General features: G+C 43.3%; 1 protein-coding gene across 2 annotated transcripts; it reads right to left on the bottom strand.

Moving 5' to 3' along the window:
• Nucleotides 1–450: 450 nt before the first annotated feature.
• LOC125972230 (mucin-5AC-like) lies at nucleotides 451–9450 on the bottom strand. Of its 2 annotated transcripts, XM_049725800.2 has the most exons (16): nucleotides 9268–9449; nucleotides 9073–9123; nucleotides 8961–8991; nucleotides 8740–8766; nucleotides 8295–8472; nucleotides 6944–7053; nucleotides 5228–5399; nucleotides 5025–5134; nucleotides 4347–4518; nucleotides 3424–3533; nucleotides 3047–3218; nucleotides 2794–2903; nucleotides 2022–2193; nucleotides 1708–1817; nucleotides 1400–1571; nucleotides 451–1119 (listed from the first exon to the last, which is right to left on the bottom strand). In XM_049725800.2, exons 2-16 carry the CDS (start codon nucleotides 9085–9087, stop codon nucleotides 1017–1019), a joined length of 1764 nt encoding a protein of 587 aa, XP_049581757.1. In that variant the 5' UTR covers nucleotides 9088–9123; nucleotides 9268–9449; the 3' UTR covers nucleotides 451–1016. The 2 variants fall into 2 exon arrangements, with proteins under 2 accessions (XP_049581757.1, XP_049581758.1); XM_049725801.2 differs by lacking the exons at nucleotides 451–1119; nucleotides 1708–1817 and having other exon boundaries at nucleotides 1406–1571; nucleotides 9268–9450.
• Nucleotides 9451–21613: the final 12163 nt, after the last annotated feature.

Here is a 21613-nt window from a genome sequence, read left to right as displayed (position 1 = left end):
TTATCCCCAAATTAGTCAATTGAAAAAATAATTTTAAAAAGTATATGTACTTGTTCAATCATCAGCTTATCCTCACGAGAGTCACAACCGTGCCAGAGCCTATCCCAGCTGTCTTGGGGCGGTACACCTTGAACTGGTTGCCAGCCAATAGCAGGGCGCACATAGACAAACAACGGGCAATTTGGAGTGGGCCAGTGAGCCGGTCTTGCAGGTCTTTGGAATGTGGGAGAAGTCATATGGGGAGAACATGCAAATTCCACATAGAAAGGAATCAAAGCCAGCACCTCTAAACTAAACTATGCAACCCTTATCCAAACACAAATGATTTAATTTTATTAGCGATTGACGTACTCTGTAAACCGAAAGCAACACACTTTACTTTGCTGTTCATGAGACATCGAGCCAGGCATGCTTCCCCCATATAGACACAATCATTATAAGACTCCAGGCTTTTGATAGCATCAAAGTCTTTAATGTAATGGATTCTAGTTTGAACTGTGCAGTAATAACCCCACGAGCTGTAACCTCTTACAAAATGCCAACTGCTTAGTTATCAGCCCAGGTTCTTAGCTCAGTGGTCAGTGCTTTGTGTTGGTAGCAGTATGAGTTGTAACTTTGTATTTGAGTGCTTTATTTCTTTACTCCTATTTTTGTTACCTACTGGAGGTTGTGTTTATATGTTCTGGGTTGCTAAATTAAATTATAAAATGATTCATTATTTGATTAAGTTAAAAAGGCAGTCTTTATTCTGGGTCCGTATAGACATAAAAGAGAGATTTGTGGAATTGAACCCGCATCCTCTGAACTGTGAGGCGGACGTACTAACCAGATGCCGCCTATTTTTAAGTCATTAAAAAAATAAAATGCCACTTTGTTTTGAATGCAATGAAATGCTATAAAAATCAAAAATCATATCACAGCACTCAGTGATAGATCAAAAAAAGAAGTTGTTGAAATTAGTAGTTCATTAACACGTTTTACAGAATACAGATTTTGACATTTGACTAAATTACACTTTACCATTCTTCGCACAGGCATCCAAAGCGAACTTTGTAGTCATAGCATTGTTTGTTTGTCTGGTCCTGGTTGCGACAGGCAAATCCCTCAGTAGGACTAAATCTGCAAAATTATGAAAATATACATATACAGTAAACTGAACACAATATATCATAATGTGATCAAAAGTTCATATCAGGGGTCAATTAAAACAAAAGGTAGTTGCTTGAAACCAACAAATGAGAGTTGAGCAAAAGCTGTTATCCAAAAGTCTGTTGAACCCCAATTGAGACCACTGTCAACAATGAACTTGAATACCAAAGAGACATGACAGTTGATCTCATGTTTGTGGACGCAGAAAAAAAAAACATACAACAATGTTTTTACCATAAAGTCAACTTACTTGTAAGGTGTCTGGCCGGTGTACATAAAAGGATAGTCATAATAAGCTGTGACAACTTCAATGTCGACAGGGTGTTCGCAGATATCAGGATAATATTGCTTCAGGTCAGATAGAAGCTCAAAGTCTCCTGTTCCATACGGGTTGTCGTGGTTAAACCATGGGGTGTAGCACACTGTTTGGTGGACATTATGATAAGTCAGTCAGTCAGTCAGTCAGTCAGTCAGTCAGTAGAGAGAGAGACAGAGAGAGACAGAGAGCAAATCTTGAAATCTGGTTATTCATAGACTATAATATGACCATTGACTTACAATTTGGATGGCAGAATTTTATGGGGCACTCAAAGCGCACTTCGTAATCAGAACAATTTCCATTCTTTTGGTCTGAATTTTTACAGATGAAACCTGTTACTGTGTCAGCTCTGCATAGACAGTTGAAAATCAGTTAGTGCATTGTGCTAACAGCTTTATACTCAGTTGAATTGTTTGAATCAAGATCTATTGTAGGGCACCCTCATCTAATGGTTAGGAAGTGACCCCCCCATCCCTCATAGATCACCTAATGGTTATGAAGTTATCCCCCCCCCCCCCACCACCCCCCACCCCCCTACTGTACTGGTACTCACACAATAATCACATTGCCCGTTGAATCCACACTGGCACCGGATTTTGTGCGGGCCTCAATGGAAGCAGGCACATCACATATTCTCAATGGGAATTGCTCCCGAATTGTAGAAATCTTTTCAAAGTCACCCTGTTGGTTGGGGTCGTCAACATCAAACCACTCAGTCCAACACACTGAAGCCATTGTCAGAGAAGAAGAAGACGATTGCATGGTGTGATCAAAAAATGAACATAATTAGTAAAAATAAACAACAATTGTTTTAGCACACGTTTTTCATTAAATATCATGCAAAAGTGTGTCCAAGGTGACAATTGTGTAATTTGAAGTAAACTCATGAAAATAGGAAGTAAGTATAAACTGCAATCCTTTGATTTACCCTACTTTTCAAGAAAGCATGCAATTTTTTGGAGCAGGACGTTTTTTTTTATACCTTACTGTTACTCAGATAGTTATTTGTTCACAGTTAAATGTAAATTTAGCAGTTTACAGGGGAACTAGATGGATATTCCAGATGACATGAACATTGGATGAATTTTTTTATCAGTACTGTTCCCATTCATAAAAGACAGATTCTGCATAAACGGTTGGGAACCACTGTGTGTATTGTGTTTACTTGTCAAGAAATGGTGCCCTAGTCTGCAACCTACCTTTCACATGTACTTCTCACAAACTCACTTTTGGTGGGTTTCAAGGAGAAGAACCTGATTTTTAGAATGCCATGAGGCATTTATAGTGTGTGACTTTCATCTAAGGAATAATTTAATTATGGTTACCTGGTGGTTTGCAGAAATTAAGTGGACACTTGAAACGAACACGATAATCCGCACACGTGCCATCCTCCTGATCATAATTTTCACATATAAATCCTGTATTGACGTCAGCTCTGTTGGGAAACAAAATTGGGTCAATTTTGCATTCTTTATAATTGGTTCAGATGTGACTACAGCAGTTTCTTAAAAAATGCCTATAACCATTTACACAAATTGAGTGTAAGAAAAATAAATCAGTGGTAGATCTAATACTTACACTTGAATTATGTCCCCTGTTGAAGCCACACTGAACCCATGTACAGTTTGGACTTCAATTTGAATTGGAGTCTGGCAAATTTTGTATGGATATTTGCAGCGCAGCTTACTAATAGTCTCATAGTCTCCAGCACCAGAGGGGTCATCCCTATCAAGCCATGGAGTCCAGCATTCTGGAGCAATCACGAAAAGGAGGTACATTGCAAGAGATCGGGAATCAAAGAATGATATGAAATTAACTTTGGAGAGCTATTTTTCAACGTCAATATATGTATTTGCATCAACATATTTGTGAACTAATTCTACCTGGCTTGTTTTATTATTGGTTTATCACAACTTGTGATTACTTAAAACACATATTTAATTACACATGATTACCTTGTTCTTTGCAGAAATCATTGGGACATATGAAACGAACTTTATAATCAGAGCACTGTCCACTCTTCTGGTCATCATTTTTACAGATAAACCCAGTAGTTGCATCCACTCTGCAGAAATGAAAGGAGTCACTTAAATCAAAACAACATAGTAATAGCTGCTTTTAATTAGGCTTTTAATTGTGGAGGACGAACACTGCCAAAATACACCAAAATATAAATAAATAAATCCATCCGTCCATTATCTGTACCGCTTGTCCCCACGGGGGTTGCGGGCGCGCTGGAGCCTATCCCAGCTGTCATCAGGCAAGGGACACCCTGAACCGGTTGCCAGCCAATCGCAGGGCACACCGAGACGAATAATCATCCGCACTTGCAACTACGGGCAATTTGGAGTGCTCAATCGGCCTAACAAGCATGTTTTTGGGAAGTGGGTGGAAATCGGAGGACCTGGAGAAAACCCACGCAGGCACAGGGAGAACATGCAAACTCCACACAGGGAGGGCCAGAGGTGGAATCAAACCCGCATCCTCTGAACTGTGAGGTGGACGTGCTAACCAGTGGTCCACCGAACTACCTAAATGAATGAATATTTAATTGTATTTTATTTCCACATTTATGTTGCTATTTATTTTTAATTCTTAAATATGTGTTATTTTTTTATTTCAATTTTTACATTTGTGTTTATTTGCATGTGTATTTATTTTTGATTTTGGTACTTTTCTCTATAGAAAAGTAGTTCAGTGTACATTTATTTTGTGGGAAATGGAAGTTCCTTCATATATCAGATCTGATATAACAGATCTGATTGGACTGAATAGTAGTTTACGTACCTCAATAGGAAAATAAAATTGAGCGTTATGCTTGCTAGACTCCCATAAATTTATCATAGATGTGTATATTTGTGGTGGATCCAGGACTTACACAGCAATGACATCCCCGGTTGAAGACAGACTATTTCCAGCAACAGTATTGACCTCAATGTCAAGCGGAAATGGGCAGATTTCATTTGGGTTTCCAAATTGGAGTTTCTGGAGTAACTCGAAGTCTCCGGCATCAGTAGGGTCATCTTGGTCGTACCATGAAGTCATGCACACTAAAGAGTTGCATCCACGGAAGAAGATGAAGAAAACATTGGTGTAAATTTGCATGGTTTTCTGGATTTAAATGAAAAAGTTCTGAATTCTATTTTCAAAACCTGCTCCAAAATGTGTGGTGTTAGTGTAGTAATTGAATTATTTTAGTAATGTATACACTAATATCACCTGTGATATTTCACCAACATATACTGTGTAAATTATCCTTTTATAATAAAAACCTAATGGGTGAAAAACAAATGCAGTGTGGAGAATCCCAAGACAAACATGAGGACATAAAAGGGAAATAGTTATATATACACAAACAACAAAAAGATAACCAATAGCACTTTAAAAAAAAGCAACAGAAAACATGAACGTGGGGGAAATTAATGAATTCAAATTTACAAGATAGAATACTACTTATCTATTTCCTGACTCTGAAATGTTTTAGCCTTGTCATTAAAAAAACAATTCTGCCAACAAAAAGCTAAAAATTACTGTAGTGTTTTATGTTCATGATTACCTTTTGGTTTGCAGAACTCAAGGGGACACAAGAAACGAACTTGATAATCTGTACAATTACCATACGGCTGGTCACAATTTCTACAAACAAATCCTACGTCTGTGTCAGCTCTGTGAAGACAAACAGAGGATTCAATCAGTATCCATCTAAAATATATGTCAGCACTTTATCTCGACAACATTTGTAGTTCATCTTGTACTTACGCGAGAATCACATCGCCCGTTGAACTAACATCATCTCCAGATGTGGTTGTGATCTCAATTTTAATTGGATGTTCGCAGATGTCCCAAGGATACTCTTTGTGCAGGTCAGGAAGAGTTTCAAAATCTCCATGACCAAGGGGGTTGTCTCGATCAAACCATGGAGTCCAGCATTCTGGAGCAGGCATTTAGAGCAGAGGTGTCAAGCTCATTTTTGTCACAGGCCACATCGTAGTTATGGTTTTCTTTGGAGGGACATTATGACTGACTATGAACTTAAATGTATGATCACCTCATTTTATACACACACACACGTTTTGAAATCAGAGGCCAGCTTATTGAAATAAGCATTGAGAACAAAAATCCTTGCAATATCTCAACATTTTTAAAAGTGAAGACAATTTGCAATTTTTATGGGTCAACCATGGGTTTCATTCATTAAAGCTCAGATGTCTGATTAAGAAATTAAAACTGCTATCGTGGGTCTGAAACATACTTGCCAACTTTGGGTAATAAAATAAATGGTTTTCATTCATTCATTTTCCCCCCATAATACCGTGGGATATTAGTGATGGGAAAATAAAGCTTCAAGATGCTTTAATGAACCTGTTGTTGTATTTTTTACTCCTCTAGACGGTGCAGTTGTTTTGAAGAAAGGCAGTTAAGAAATGGCTAGACAGTCTGTTTTCAGTTCAATGTCAAACAGAGAGTGCCATCGAGAGGAGTAAAAAAAAATACAACTGGTTAATGACGTCTGAAGCTTCATTTGGCCATCACTAGTGTATGTGCATGTGGAAATAGCCCATTGCATTATGTAAAAAAAAAATGCTGAATGAAAATGCACTACAGCCACATTAAAGCTCTAAAATTAAGAATAAACGATTTTATTTACCGTAGTTTCCAGACTATGAGCCACACCTAAATATAAGCCGCACCAACTAAAATTGGGGGAAAATCATGTTTTGTTTATATAAAAGCCGCATTGGACTATAAGCCACAGGTGTTTTAAATGTCCTCAATTCTATTACCTGTATTACAAAATCAAATCCTTTTTCAATATCATAACAAATCATGAAGAATCCATAGATAAGCCGCACCAAACTATAAGCCACAGGGTTCAAAGCTTGTGCAAAAAGTAGTGTCTTATTGTCCAAAAATTACAGTAATTAATTTATGAACATATTGTTATAATGTAAGCCAAATGCTTAAAACAAAACAGTGTTTTTACATGCGCATATATACAAGTAAATACCCGTAGCATTATGGGGAAAATGCTATATTTATAGCATTCAGCTTCAAGTACGTTCAAATGGATTTGCAAGTACATTTGAACGCATAGGTATTGGCAGTCCAAAAATGTTTTACTCCACATTGGCAGGTCCATACTGCCATACAAGTGAACCAAATTTTCCTGAAAGGCGGAACAACCTGTTTAAAATGGAGTTATTCAAAGAAGCTTAATTAAAAACGTCCATATTCTGAACCGTTGTTCCTCATGAGGGTCGCAGGCGTGCTGGAGCCCATCCCAACAGTCTTTAGGCAGTAGGCCCTGAACTGGTTGCAGTCAATCGCAGGCCACACATAGACGAACCATCCACACTTGCAATCATACTTACGGGCAATTTGATGACAGCTGGGATAGGCTCCAGCACGCACGCGACACCCATGGGGACAGGTGCTACCAAAACACAACCATCAGTCCATATATGGACAAATTACCTTCAAGAGGGCAGAAGTTAAGGGGGCACTGAAAACGAACTTCATAATCTGAACAACTTCCAGTTGCTTGGTCAGCATTTACACAGATAAATCCTCTTGTTGTGTCAAATCTGCAGAGATGGCAAGATTCAGTAGATTTAGATGCATTCATGCGTTCAACTTGTATGTCAATACGTATGTCTATTCCTGTTCCTGTCACTGACCCCCACCCCCCACAAGAAATTTTTTGTCCGTCTGTTTTCTATACTGTTTCTCCTCACGAGTGTTTACCAGCCAATTGAAGGGCACATTTGTTGTTGTGTCCCCAAAGATAGTGTTAATCTTCGTTTCACTGCTGCTTGGTGGTGGAGCTGTCTACCTTCTCTTTAGTCTTACAGGGAACGGTAAAGCGATGTGATAGAACTACGTATATTAAAAAATTATGTCAGTGCTACAATTTCCCTCTGAAAAAAATTCTGAAGACATTTAACGGTCTTTTGGAACAGAAGGGCGGTACGGTTACTGATGCCCACTTTTTGGGCGGAGTCTGCTTGATTTGACAGATCAGCCTGACTACGTCACGGAAGGAAGAGAAAAAGTCAGATGAACCCTTATCAATTTCATTTGAATATATAACGATGTATGCTTATATAAAGCCTCTTGAAACGCATTGTGTTTGCATATGTTGGTGACTGGTGAAAGGAAATTGACGTGACAGGGCACTTCAGCTGCAGAGAAGCTGCTCATTTCTCTAAAATCAGACACTGCTAATCCTTGTGATATATGTTAAAGTAGTCATAAGTATAGATGTCCATATAAAATTTTGTGCCAATTGATAGGTATTGTGGGGCATTTTTAGCGATATATTTCCAATGGGAAAATTGTGATTGCTTCCTTCGGTGATGTCATCAACCAAGACATGAAGGGGAGGGGTGCATGGCCCTATTCCTGATTAAAAGTGGGCGCTTTGAAAGGCATTCGTTGTTTCATTAATTCTCCAAAACGAATATATAAAATAGAAAATGCTAACTTTTTTCATTTTCCTAATTAAAAAAAATACAAACTGGGCAAGGTAATGAAAAATTAAGCATCCTCGGTTTACCCTCCCTTTAAGAAAGTAACAAGCATGAAAAACTTTCTTTGCCTTCGTTCTGGGTGGCTTTGGTAAATGCTTTGTATCCTTACAACACTTTTCTTTCTTTTTTTTAAACCATAGCCAATACTTCAACCTGTATTCATAGTATTCCATGCTCTAGTTTTTAACAAGCATTGCAGAGCAATGACGACAAAGGGTTGGTACTTAGTTGAAATCATTTTCCTATTGAATGCACATTCAGCATAAAGAATGTAGCATTGTAAATCTGGTACTTACGCACTGATCGTCTCGCCTGTTGAATTTACGCTGTCTCCAGATACAGTCCGAGCCTCAATTTGAATCGGCACAGGGCAGATTTCCATTGGGTTTTCAAGGCGCAGTCTACTTAGAATTTCAAAGTCTCCAACCCCACTGGGGTTGTCACGATCATACCATCGAGTCCAGCATTCTGCGACTGCCATCCATGTGGCAGAAAGTGGAGTTGGTGCAAATGTAGAGTAATGAAGCAAGATTAACACAATTAGTTTGACAAAGCACATGGATTAAAAAAATAATAAACTTTGTGAATGAGCTGTAAGAAAGATTGTGTATTCAGATAAATGTCAGCTCAAACTTATAATATTTATATAGTCTTGTGTGAGCCCAACCTGTAGTAGATTGTTATGCTTTTAAGTCATACCACAGCTAGATGCAATATGAAGAAAATGGGTAGCATGCTTACGATTGCCGCTGGCTTCCACGTAATTTCCTAAGGAAATACACAATATACACAAAAAGATGTTTATTTTCAATGTTTTTGTTTTGTAATTTTTCAAATGGTGTGTGTGTGCGTGTGTGTGCGCGCGTGCGTCCGTGTGTGTAAAATGTGTCTGTAAGATGAAAAGATGTTTAAACAAAAGCATTATGCAGTTCAAGGTTTTATTTCTTCAAAAAATATCTTACCAGCATGCAGTAGCGCAATCGTGATTCCCAACTGTAGGAGAGCATTAATATTAGACGTATAATGTGTAATGTCAAAACACTCTTTTAAAGTAGGGAAAAGTTTATACATTACCCATTTGATCATCATTGGAATTTTTATTTTTCACAGCAAGTGGAGGCGTTTCTTTGAAAACAAACCCCAAAAAACAGATATAGTATTACAATTAATCAATAAGTCAGAACTGCAAGTATACAATTACTTTTCAAGAAAAAGCCTAAGCTTAATTGTACATATATTAAATGCAAGGAAAAACATTAAAATGCTTACATTTCAGAATGCTGCTGTAGATGTCTTGTGCCAGCATTACAAAACTTCCCAGCCTTAAGTACTTAATAGGTTGGGGCTATGAATAGTCTGCTCATTGGAATTCATTACCCATACACGCGACTAAGGTTAATCAGGACTGTTTAGTCATCAACTGCAGTCATAGCTACAGCATAGTTTGTGTTGTTTGACAATGTTAAATAGTTGCACAATGACCTTTAAAGACAACTGAATGAAACCACACCTACTAGCAGGCGCTTTATCAAAGGATTGTTGATTCATGATGAATGTCATAACCCTGCAAAACCAAACTCCTGTTTTATTTCATAACCCAATAACTGATATCTGCATTTTACTGCAAACTGCGTCATTTCCATTGATGATAATCATGAGCCCATATTTATGTTATCACAAACTCATCACTCATCACACACGTACATCCTCAAACATTTTTGCTTCTCACTAACTTGCTGATAATATAGTGTCAGTTGTGCTTAAAAGAGAAGACAAAATCTGATAAGTTCATGGAAATGTCAAAAATTATTTCATAAAGCTCTATGGTGTCGGTCTAGTGTTGCATAACCATCCTGATCTTTTTGAAGTGAACAAAATGACAAGCAACAAAACTTGCTGGTATTTAACCTGTAACAACTGCTGCTACTACAACCTCAAAAATAAACACATTTTTGATGATTGTCTTTGTATTTTACTGTATTTTTTTCTTTATCACTTTGAGTGGATATAGTAATAAAGCAATGCAGTATAAACAATGCATAACACATTTGGATGTTTTTCTTTTACTTGATTTGTTTATTTCAGCAAGTACATAATCAACATTCATTACGATTTCATTTCACATTAAGTTATACATGACTTGTCAAAAAGGAAGGTGGGTTGAAGCAATTCTGCTTATCTAGTCCCGTCCCGTTTTCAATCAAGGCTTGACACTGCCAGACACACAGTCTACATATCCACAGTTTTACCTATAATACCACCATAACCAAGAAGAGGAAGAAACAAAGAAACAGAATAACGTTTGATTTGAATCCAGCATGAAACGTTAACTGAGTTTTAACAAATGTTGACAGTTTGATTTGATACAACAGTAACAAGTTAATCAATTTCAAGAGATTTGGAGTCCCAATCTTGCAGGAACCGTCCCTAGCATCAGGCGGTACTTGCACCGAACAATCATAGCTAGTCGTCTCCCATGCTGGCCTCCTGTAGCTTGACCATTTTCTTTTTGAGTCCAGACATCTCATAATGGAGCATTATCATCTCTGGTCTCTCTGCTCTCAGCCTTCTGGTTGTTTTCCAAGGTCATTTTGTTCAGCTTTTGGCACATGAGGGTCAGAGAGAGCCAGCTGATGACAAAGAAGATCAAGATGTGCACATCTTCCACATAATGGGAAGTCAAGTAAGAAAATAATTCTTTGTGCCCGCACTACACTAAACAATCCCAGAAAACAGATGAGTCATGATTGGTCATTAGCTGAGCGTTTAGGCACTCTGATGTCATTTTCAGCAAGTGGCAAAATGGCTGCCCCCTGAGATGGATAAAAGCAGGTGGCTTTTGTTGCTTAATTCATATTCCCCAAAAATGCAATATGAGAATGTTGTTTAAACTAGTGGACTAGAATAGACAGTATTATTGAATAAATAATGTTTTACTTGACTCTCCCTAGAAAGTAGTAAATTATTTTTGAAATACGTAATTGATATTTGAATTATTTGAACCAACAAAAATCCTTTCATATTTGTGTGCTAACACCATTAACTGAAATTTTGAGCCAGAACCTTTTGCCAGTATTACTTGAATTACTCAAGTATGCATGATACGAGGCAACGCAAACTATTGTGAATACGACAAGTGTAAAATTCTGGAAGAGTCACTTGACAGATTTGCAGCAAGTGTATAGTGTATACATTGGTTGATTTTAATCTGATAGAAACTAATAGGTTTTTACGTAACTATTCTAGTGCAGTGTTTCCCAACCAGTGTGCCGCGGCACACCGGTGTGCCGTGTGCCATGAGAGATGTTCAGCTGTGCCGTGGGAAATTGTCCAACATTAAATACCGAGCGCATTGTAAACAGGATCGCCAAACCACAGGTCAGTTAGCGCAAGGCCTGGTCAGCCACTTGCTAATCGTGCATGCGTGGCAAATCGGAGAATCTTGAGATTTCATGTTGTGGCATCGGCACATACTCAGTTTATGTGTGTGTTGCTGTTAGTGTTGGCTCGTGAGTGAACAATTCGTTCAAAAGAACGATTTATTTTTTCCAGTGAACGAGAATGAACGAATCACTTCCTAAAGTGATTCGTTCTTTTTTCAGTTCATATGGCTTCAACAAGTAGGTGCCGGTAATGCGCATTGAAGCTGAGCCACCTCGCCGTAAATCAAAACGAAGAAGAAAATGACGTAACTTCCCGTTCACGAACGAGTCGTGAATTGCATTTCCCGTTCACCAACTGAACGGATCTGTGAGTGAAAGAGTCAGTGAGTGAGTGATTTGCATTTCCAGTTCATCGCGAGAACGGATCAGTGAGGGAACGAATCCTGAATTTCCCGTTCGTGAACGAGTCAATGGGTGAACTGCCTTCCCGTGCATCAACGGATCAGTCAGTGAACGTGTTGCGTCTCCTGGCGTGAACTATGTAAGCCAGAATGTAGATTTACGATTTGCCAAGGAAAGAAAGAACCACTCACTGAAACACCACTTCTTTTATGCACGTTTTCTCCAAACTAACGACTAACTTTATTGCATGAAGGGATGCGCCGTTATGCAACAACGGGGAGATTATGCTTCTCTTTGGGTAATCCAGATCAAACAGCCAATCAGAAAGTGGGGGTGAGGGCGGATGTGGCACTTTTCACTTTTACTTAAGCTTTGACCATGATTTTTCCCTAATGAAGTGGCCTGTGATTAGGTACACCTGAAAATGGCGGTGTACTTTAATAGAGTGTCCGAATGACGTCACAGATCAAACAGCCAATCAGAACGTGGGGGTGAGGGCAGGTGTGGCACTTTTCACTTTCACTTAAGCTTTTTCCCTATTGAAGTGGCCTGTGATTAGGTACACCTCATGGACACTACAATAGGTACACTACACGAGGTAAAAAAAAAGAAAAAAGAATGAATAAATAAGAAACTGTACTGAACAATTCGGTAAACGATTCTTTTGAACAAATATTTTGAGTGAACCGATTCTAAAGATTCGGTTCACTTAAGAACTGGAATGCACATCACTAGTACAAAACAGTGCAGACGACCGCGGGCTTCCAGGTCGAAATAGCCGACTGTATAATAACACGGGCTCTTGCTCGGTAAGAACTTGATTTGATCGCAGGTGTGAGAATGTACATAAATGTGCAATTAACCATTTATTTATTCTTTTTTTTTTTTTTTACCTCGTGTAGTGTACCTATTGAAGTGTCCATGAGGTGAATGTAAGTGTCCATGAGGTATATCATATCTAACATACCTAATCTCTCTCTCTCTCTCTCTCTCTCTCTCTCTCTCATATATATATATATATATATATATATATATATATATATATATATATATATATATATATATATATATATATATATATATATATATATATATATATATATATATATATAACCCAACAAATACAAAATTAAAACATGTATGTGTATATATATATATATATATGAGAGAGAGAGAGAGAGAGAGAGAGAGAGAGAGAGAGAGAGAGAGAGAGAGAGAGAGAGAGAGAGAGAGAGCCAGTAGCCAGTCCGTGCTCTGAAAGCAGACTCAAGTCACTTTGTCGTGACATTCTGAGCTATTCTAGTGGCAGGCATTCAACTATACTTTGGCTCACCCCTGTTATTTTGTGTAATTAGTTTAAATGTCAAACAGAGCCGCCTTTGTCACAATAATTGTTTAGTCCAAATTCTAGTTTAGGTCCCTCCCTTGTGTTTGGTGTCAACAAAACGCATAGTAACATCATGTAACAAGCACTTCAAATATCCCAGGCACTTCATTACAAAGTTTCATGTCTGAATTTAACTCATTAAGTCCCTAAGTGTCAAGTTTTTTTCCTTTAGCCGTGAACCAGTGAGGGTCAATTTGTAAAGACCCAAGAAGAAAGCAGACAACTTGGTTCTTTGTCTTTATTAAGATGCAGAAACAGAAACAGGTTGAAAAGCGTGAAACAAGGAAGCCAGAAAAAAATGCATTAATACAATATACAGGTACTTCTACGTCCTGGGATTTCATTGATTACGTGAACATAAAGTTTTAAATACACAAGTACAAACACCTCAACAGTCTTTTAAATTAAACTAGTCTTACATGTTAGATAGTCTAAAATCACAATGAATTTACCTGTAAATGAAATTGAGGCTTTAAAAGCAATGCTTAGGCCTCGCCCGACGCGCGTGACGTCATTATTGATTCTGTCACGTGTTGTCTAGACTAGAAGCACTGTATGGCTTGTAGCAGTGTGACGTAGATTCGTAGCCGCAAAGATGGTGTGGCATTTTAAATCAAGGAATGAAAAAAGAAAGAGCCGTCTTTATGACAATGAGCAAATACAACAACAGTCAGGTAAGCAAGGCAAAGTAACCCCTCTCTTTTTATGGTTAAGCTACCCATTACCCTTCTTCTCGTTGCTGGCATTGCCCATGTCAGAAAGATTTTTCTGACGGTCTTTCTGACGGGGGTTCTGACAAACATTCCCAGCAAACCCTCAATATGTTAGGGTCTGCCAGGTTTGGCCGGCATCCTCCACCATCATCCACCATGGGAGCCAAAGGTGGAGATCAGTTAACAGCTCCGCAACGCTCTTCACCAGAGTGTCCAATAAACACGACCGCACATCCGAGGACACGACTACAAAGTCGATCATCGAACTACAGCCTGGTGTCAAGTGCACATATGCCTGAACATGGCGTTCATCATGGAAATCCATTCCGATTCGTTCCTCCCAATCATGCCCCTCCAGGCCTGATTGTCATTGCCCATGTGAGCATTGCAGTCTCCCAGCAGAAAAGATGGAGTTTAAACGGGGCACACTCTCCAGTACATCCTCCAGGTACTCTAAAAAGGGTGGGTACTCTGAACTGCATAGACAGAAACAGCAGTCAGGACCTGTCCCCTCACCCGAAGGCGGAGGGAGGCTACCCTCTTCTTTACTTGGGTGAACCCCAATCAAAAGGTGCACCAGTATAGATTGTAGTAGTGTCATTTATGCTTTTCATCTTAAATGCACAGCAGCGCGCCACTCCCCTAGCTTCTGTTGCACAGCAATGTGTATGCGTATCACTGTGTGCGCGTGATTGAAGCTTGTTCTCAAAACAGAGTTAAGATAGAAGATGAAAACTACCTTTGTAAGTCAAAAATATTCTTTTGTAAAAGAAGAGTGGGCAGGCTGCGTCCTAAGGTATGCTTTTTAAATGCTAAATAGTGCTGTTACAACAAATGCTACAGCAGCTTTTGACGGGTTTTTGACATGCATGACTAGTAATATAGCTAAAGTTAGGAGTTGCTTCTATCTGTTGTTATGTCGGTCATATGGAGTTTAATCAAGTGACTGATATTGAGAAGAATATCAGATCAGGAAACAAAGAGATGACAGAAAACAGAGGCTAAGTGAGAGAGGACAAAAAAAAACATTAAGAACTCTGACTTAATGTGAACTGAACACTGTTGAAAGTCATGCTGGAAACTGTGATAACTGGAGGCTCTGCCCAATGTGCAGAAATGCGCCAGAAGAACTAAGTGCTGGTAAAATCTTAGTAAAGCACCTATTCTACTAAGCCGCAAACAATTGCGTGTATTTTCGAAAGCAACAAGTCAAGTCAAATTTAATTTTCAACGCATTTAATTGTGAACTTGTTGTGCTCCACCAACATAAAAGGTGCGAATAATATTAGTATAAATTGCATAGTGGTGACACCCACTTAATTACTAGTTATTTTTCTCCCTGACGTGAGCTTTTTAAGCAGCTCAACTGGTTTTCTGTTTCCAGAAACCATGTCTCAAACCATGACGCACTCATTATTATGAAATAAAAAACAAATTAGCAGGTATGTAGCAATTAATTAAACTCGGCCTAAAATCATTTCTACATTTTTCCTACTCTGTGGCTATCCGGTTTGAATGTATCAAGTTGGTAAGGATCTTTTAAAAGGAAAAGATTGATAAGCATCAAGGCTATCTACCAAGTAAACTAAAGTACTCTTTTGTAGACTAGACACTTCCTAGACATAACAATGAGTGTATTGATTGATCAAATTTCACAATTACAATGAACATTTTGGTAGATGGTACTCACAGCAACATAGAACTTCCATCTATCCATTTCCAACACCATTTATCCTATTCAGGGTCACGGGGTGCGCTGGATCCTATACCAGTTGACAGCGTACACCCTGAACTGGTCGCCAGCAAGTCGCAGGATACACACGGAGACGAACAACCAGTCACAACCACATGTACACCACCACTAAGTGTGAATCGATCCCACGCTTCCCGCAGACAAGTCAGGCGAGTATACCCCTACACCATGGGTAGGCACCTCCAGTCATCGAGGGCCGATGTCCTGCATGTTTTCTATGTCTCTGTTGCAACACACCTGATTCAAATGGTCAGATAATTAACACGGACTGCAGACGCTCCTGATCATTTGAATCAACCTGAATTATCTGATTTATTTTACATCACCATAGTAATGTATGCTATACTCATAGTAAACTGATTGGGAGCAGTTTATGTTCTGAGGTTGAGATTAATCAGCAATAAAAACGCAATGCTTTCACTAATAAACCCCTCTGAATCTAACTGAAATAGTGTCACCAATTGTGGACATTCTGGTGGATCATTGTGGAATATTATCCATCCATCCATCCATCCATCCATCCATCCATCCATCCATCCATCCATCCATCCATCCATCCATCCATCCATCCATCCATCCATCCATCCATCCATCCATCCATCCATCCATCCATCCATCTTCTTCCGCTTATACGGGGTCGGGTCGCGGGGGCAGCAGCTTTAGAAAGGACTCCCAGACTTCCCTCTCCCCAGCCACTTCATCCAGCTCATCCCGGAGGATCCCAAGGGGTCCCCAGGCTAGCTGAGAGACATAGTCTCTCCAGCGCGTCCTGGGTCGTCCCCGGGGTCTCCTACCAGTGGGACATGCCTCCGGGCCAGGGAGGCGTACAGGAGGCATCCTGATGAGATGCCCGAGCCACCTCATCTGGCTCCTCTCAACGTGGAGGCGCAGCGGCTCTACTCCGAGTCTCTCCCAGATGACCGAGCTTCTCACCTTATCTCTAAGCCGTCTCTATCTCTATCCTTGAAGCCGTCCGGAAGTCATTCTCCATGGCCTCGCCAAACTCCTCCCACTCCCGGGGAGGGAGTTCCGCTTGGCCATCCGGTACCTGTCAGCTGCCTCCGGAGTCCCGCAGGCCAAAACGGCCCGATAGGACTCCTTCTTCAGCTTGACGGCATCCCTCACCGCCGGTGTCCACCAGCGGGTTCGGGGATTGCCGCCACGACAGGCACCAACGACCTTACGGCCACAGCTCCGGTCAGCTGCCTCAACAATGGAGGCGCGGAACATGGTCCACTCTGACTCAATGTCCCCCGCCTCCCCCGGGACGTGGGAAAAGCTCTGCCGGGGGTGGGAGTTTAAGTTCTTCCTGACAGGGGATTCTGCCAGACGTTCCCAGCAGACCCTCGCAGAGCGTTTGGGTCTGCCAGGTCGGACCGGCATCTTCCCCCACCGTCAGAGCGAACCCACCACCAGGTGGTGATCAGTTGACAGCTCCGCCCCTCTCTTCACCCGAGTGTCCAAAACATGTGGCCGCAAATCCAATGACACAACTACAAAGTCGATCATCGAACTGCGGCCTAGGGTGTCCTGGTGCCAAGTGCACACATGGACACCCTTATGCTTGAACATGGTGTTCATTATTGAAAATCCGTGTCGAGCACAGAAGTCCAACAATAGAACACCGCTCGGGTTCAGATCGGGGGGGCCGTTCCTCCCAATCACGCCCTTCCAGGTCTCACTGTCATTGCCCACGTGAGCATTGAAGTCACCCAGTAGAACGATGGAGTCCCCAGAAGGAGCGCTCTCCAGCACTTCCTCCAGGGACCCCAAGAAGGGTGGGTACTCTGAGCTGCCGTTTGGTGCATAGACACAAACAACAGTCAGGACCCGTCCCCCCGAACTGTGGCCTAGGGTGTCCTGGTACCAAGTGCACACATGGGCACCCTTATGCTTGAACATGGTGTTCATTATAGAAAATCCGTGTCGAGCACAGAAGTCCAATAATAGAACACCGCTCGGGTTCAGATCGGGTGGGGCGTTCCTCGATCCTAGATTCATCCAATCACGCCCTTCCAGATCTCACTGTCATTGCCAGGCGGAGGGAGGCTACCCTCTCGTTCACCGGGGTGAACCCCAATGTGCAGGCGCCCAGCCGGGGGGCAATAAGTATGCCCACACCTGCTCGACGCCTCTCACCGTGAGCAACTCCAAAGTGGAAGAGAGTCCAGCCCCTCTCGAGAGGGCTTGTACCAGAGCCCAAACTATGAGTGGAGGCAAGTCCGACTATGTTTAGTCGGAACTTTTCTGCCTCACACACTAGCTCGGGCTCCTTTCCAGCCAGAGAGGTGACATTCCATGTCCCAAGAGCCAGCCTCTGCAGCCGGGGATCGGACCGCCAAGGCCTTTGCCCGCCGGCCAGCTCACTTTGCACCCACCCCTTTGGCCCCTCCTACAGCCCATGGGAAGGGGGACCCACGTTTTCTTTTCGGGCTATGCGAAGGCCCGCCCACCAGGCGCTCGCCTTCGAGCCCCACCTCCAGGCCTGGCTCCAGAGGGGGGCCCCGGTGACCCGCGTCCGGGCGAGGGAAAACGAAGTCCATCTGTGTTTTTCGTCATGAGCGGTTTGGGTGAGTCGTGCTTTGTCTGGCCCCTCACCTAGGCCCATTTTGCCATCGGTGACCCGACCAGGGGCATGAAGCCCCAGACAACATGGCTCCTAGGATCATAGGGGCGCAATATTATCCACTTTGAATTATGTTTGTATGCTTGACTTTGATTTGCGGTGTCTGTTTCACGTTGTGGTACCACAACAAAGTCTAGATTCATTCATCCATCGGTATTTAAGTCAAAGTCAAAGTCAGCTTTATTGTCAATTTCTCCACATGCCAAAGACACACAAAGAAACCGAAATTTCGTTCCCCCCTATCCCACGGTGACAAGACATGGCTCACAACAGACAAACAAGTAAACAAGTATAACAAAAGCGTGCTGAATAAATAATGAATAAATAACACAACAATAAATAAATAAATAAGAGGAGCAGAAAAAAAAGGAGCAAGTGCGCGTACAGCAGACATTCCCGAAAATAGCGCAACAGTGCCGCACGCTACGCAGAAGGGGGTAGCGAGTTCAGGGCCCTAACAGCCTGGAGAAAGAAGCTGTTGGCGAGTCTGGTGGTGCGGGAGCGCAGGCTCCTGTACCTCTTCCCAGAGGGCAGAAGGTCAAACAAAGAGTGAGCCGGGTGACTCACATCTCTGGCAATCGAGGTTGCCTTGCGGGCGAGATGGGAGGTGTAAATGTCCTTCAGGGAGGGGAGCGAAGCACCAATAATCTTACCAGCCGTATTTACTATGTGCTGCAGGGCCTTCAAGTTCTGTTCAGTGCAGTTACCACGCCAGACAGCGATGCAACTGGTGAGGACGCTCTCAATGGTGCCACGGTAGAATGTAGACAGGACTGCCTGAGGAGCACATGCACGCCTGAGCTTCCGCAGGAAGTACAGGCGGCGCTGAGCTTTCTTTGCCAGTGACGAGGTGTTTGCGGACCAGGAGAGGTCCTCACTGATGTGCACCCCCAGGAACTTGGTGCAGCTCACCCTCTCCACCACAGCACCGTCGATGATCAGCGGCAGGTGTGTTGTGTGACCCTTCCGGAAGTCAACAATGATTTCCTTGGTCTTATTGACGTTCAGCAGGAGGTTGTTGTCCCTGCACCACGTGGTCAGAAGGTCAACTTCCGACCTGTACCGAGTCTTGTCGCCCTTCGTGATGAGACCCACCAGAGTCGTGTCAGCAAACTTCACTATGCGGTTGTCGCTGTAGGTCGCAGTGCAGTCATGCGTCAGCAGGGTGAAGAGCAATGGACTGAGCACGCAGCCCTGGGGGGCCCCCGTGCTCAGCGTGATGCTGGCAGAGATTTTGTCGCCAACACGCACCCCCTGAGGCCTCTGACAGAGGAAGTCCAGTAGCCAGTTGCAGAGGGAGGTACTGAGGCCCAGCTCGTCGAGTTTGCAGATGAGTCGCTGCGGCACAATGGTGTTGAAGGCAGAGCTGAAGTCCACAAACAGCAACCTCACATATGAGTCCTTTCTCTCCAGGTGGGTGAGGGCCGAGTGGAGGGCAGAGCAGATGGCATCCTCAGAGGACCGCTTGGCACGGTACGCAAACTGGAAAGGGTCAATGGTGGGGGGGGGAGAACGGACTTGATGTGCTCCATGACCAGCCGCTCAAAGCACTTCATGATGATGGGCGTCAGTGCCACAGGGCGGTAGTCATTAAAGCAAGACGGTGCAGGTTTCTTCGGCACAGGAACGATGGTGGCAGCCTTGAAACACGATGGGACGATGGCCTGCTGCAGGGAAACGTTAAAGATGTCCGTGAAGACACCCGACAGCTCCCCAGCGCAGTCCTTCAGCGCTCGACCCGGGATGTTGTCAGGGCCCGCCGCCTTACGGGTGTCAATAGTGGCAAGCGCCCTCCTCACACCGTCCGCAGAGAGGCGCAGGGGCTGCTCGTGTGGGGGGGGGAGTGGTCTTCAGCGGGCAAGTGCTGTTCTGGGCGTCGAAGCAAGCAAAGAAGCGGTTCAGATCGTTCAGCAGACGGACGTCGCCCTCACAGCTCCTCGGCGCGGGCTTGTAGTCCGTGATGGTCTGAATGCCCCGCCAAAGGCTACGTGCGTCCTTGCTGTCCTTGAAGTGGGTGGAGACCTTGCACGAGAACGCCTTCTTCGCTTCTTTGATGCCTCGGGACAAGTCGGCCTTCGCTGTCCTCAAGCCAGCCTCATCCCCCGCTCTGAAAGCCTTGTCCCTGGCCCTCAACAGTCTGAGGACAGCCCCCGTCAGCCACGGCTTCCAGTTCGCGCGAGTGACGACGGATTTTGAGCAAGTCACATCATCGATGCACTTCGTGATGTAAGAGGTAACAGAGTCAGTATACTCCTCTATGTCCGTCCAATCGTTGTAGGTGGTTGCCTGCTTAAACAAGTCCCAGTCAGTGGTGTCGAAGCAGTCACGAAGTGCATCGGAGGCACCCTCAGGCCACACTCGAACCTGCCTCCGAACTGGCCTGGATGCCTTTACCAATTGTCTGTATGCGGGCAAAAGCAAAACGGTGAGATGGTCAGAAAGCCCCAGATGGGGGAGGGGGGTGGCTTTGAAAGCTCCCTTTTGCGCCGAGTAGACTAGGTCCAGGAAGCTGTCTCCAAGTGTCGGAAAAGGAACATGCTGGTGAAGCCTCGGGAAAACAGACTTCAGGTTGGCATGATTGAAGTCTCCAGCGAAGATGGTGAAACCGTCAGGGTGCGCTGTTTGCTGTTCACTGACAGCCTGGTACAGTTCACCAAGCGCCGCGATCCTGTCTCCTTCGATGTTGGAAGGCGGTATGTATACCGCGACTAGCAGAATCGCGGTAAATTCCCACGGCAGATAAAAAGGATGGCACTTAATGATCACAAACTCCACAAGCGGCGAGCAGTGCTTACATACCACCACAGAGTCCCGGCACCATTCTTCTCGGATGTAGACGCATATTCCACCTCCTCGCGACTTTCCCCCTCGTACAATGGCATGGTCTGCCCAATAGCACGCTAGCCGCTCCAGATGCACGGCAGAGTCCGGAATGTTGTCACTCAACCAGGTCTCGGTGAACACGAGCACACAGCAGTTCCGCACCGTCCGGTTCGTAGACCTCAGCAGGCGAACGTAATCCATTTTGTTGTCCAGCGATCGAACATTCGCCAGAAGAATGGAGGGCACCGCCGGTCGCGCTGGGTTGGCCGCCAGCCTGGCCCGGACGCCTCCGCGCTTGCCCCTCTTCTGCCTCCTTGCACACCGTTTCCGACGGCTCCCAACCGGGGGAGGAATAGCGGGTGAGGTCGGCGACGTTTCAGGACGTAGCAGTCCGAGCGCCTTTAATGTCGACGCTTCAAAGTCCAGAACGCCGCAAAACCCACTTCTGCCGATGTCAAGCAGAACCTGCCTGCTGTACTTGTAGCACGGACGAGACGAACACACAAGACTGTCGGACGAACACTCATT

This window comes from Syngnathus scovelli, chromosome 7 (assembly GCF_024217435.2).
Source record: "Syngnathus scovelli strain Florida chromosome 7, RoL_Ssco_1.2, whole genome shotgun sequence".
In the NCBI taxonomy this organism is placed as follows: domain Eukaryota; kingdom Metazoa; phylum Chordata; class Actinopteri; order Syngnathiformes; family Syngnathidae; genus Syngnathus; species Syngnathus scovelli.
This window is presented reverse-complemented; position numbering and strand designations above follow the sequence as displayed.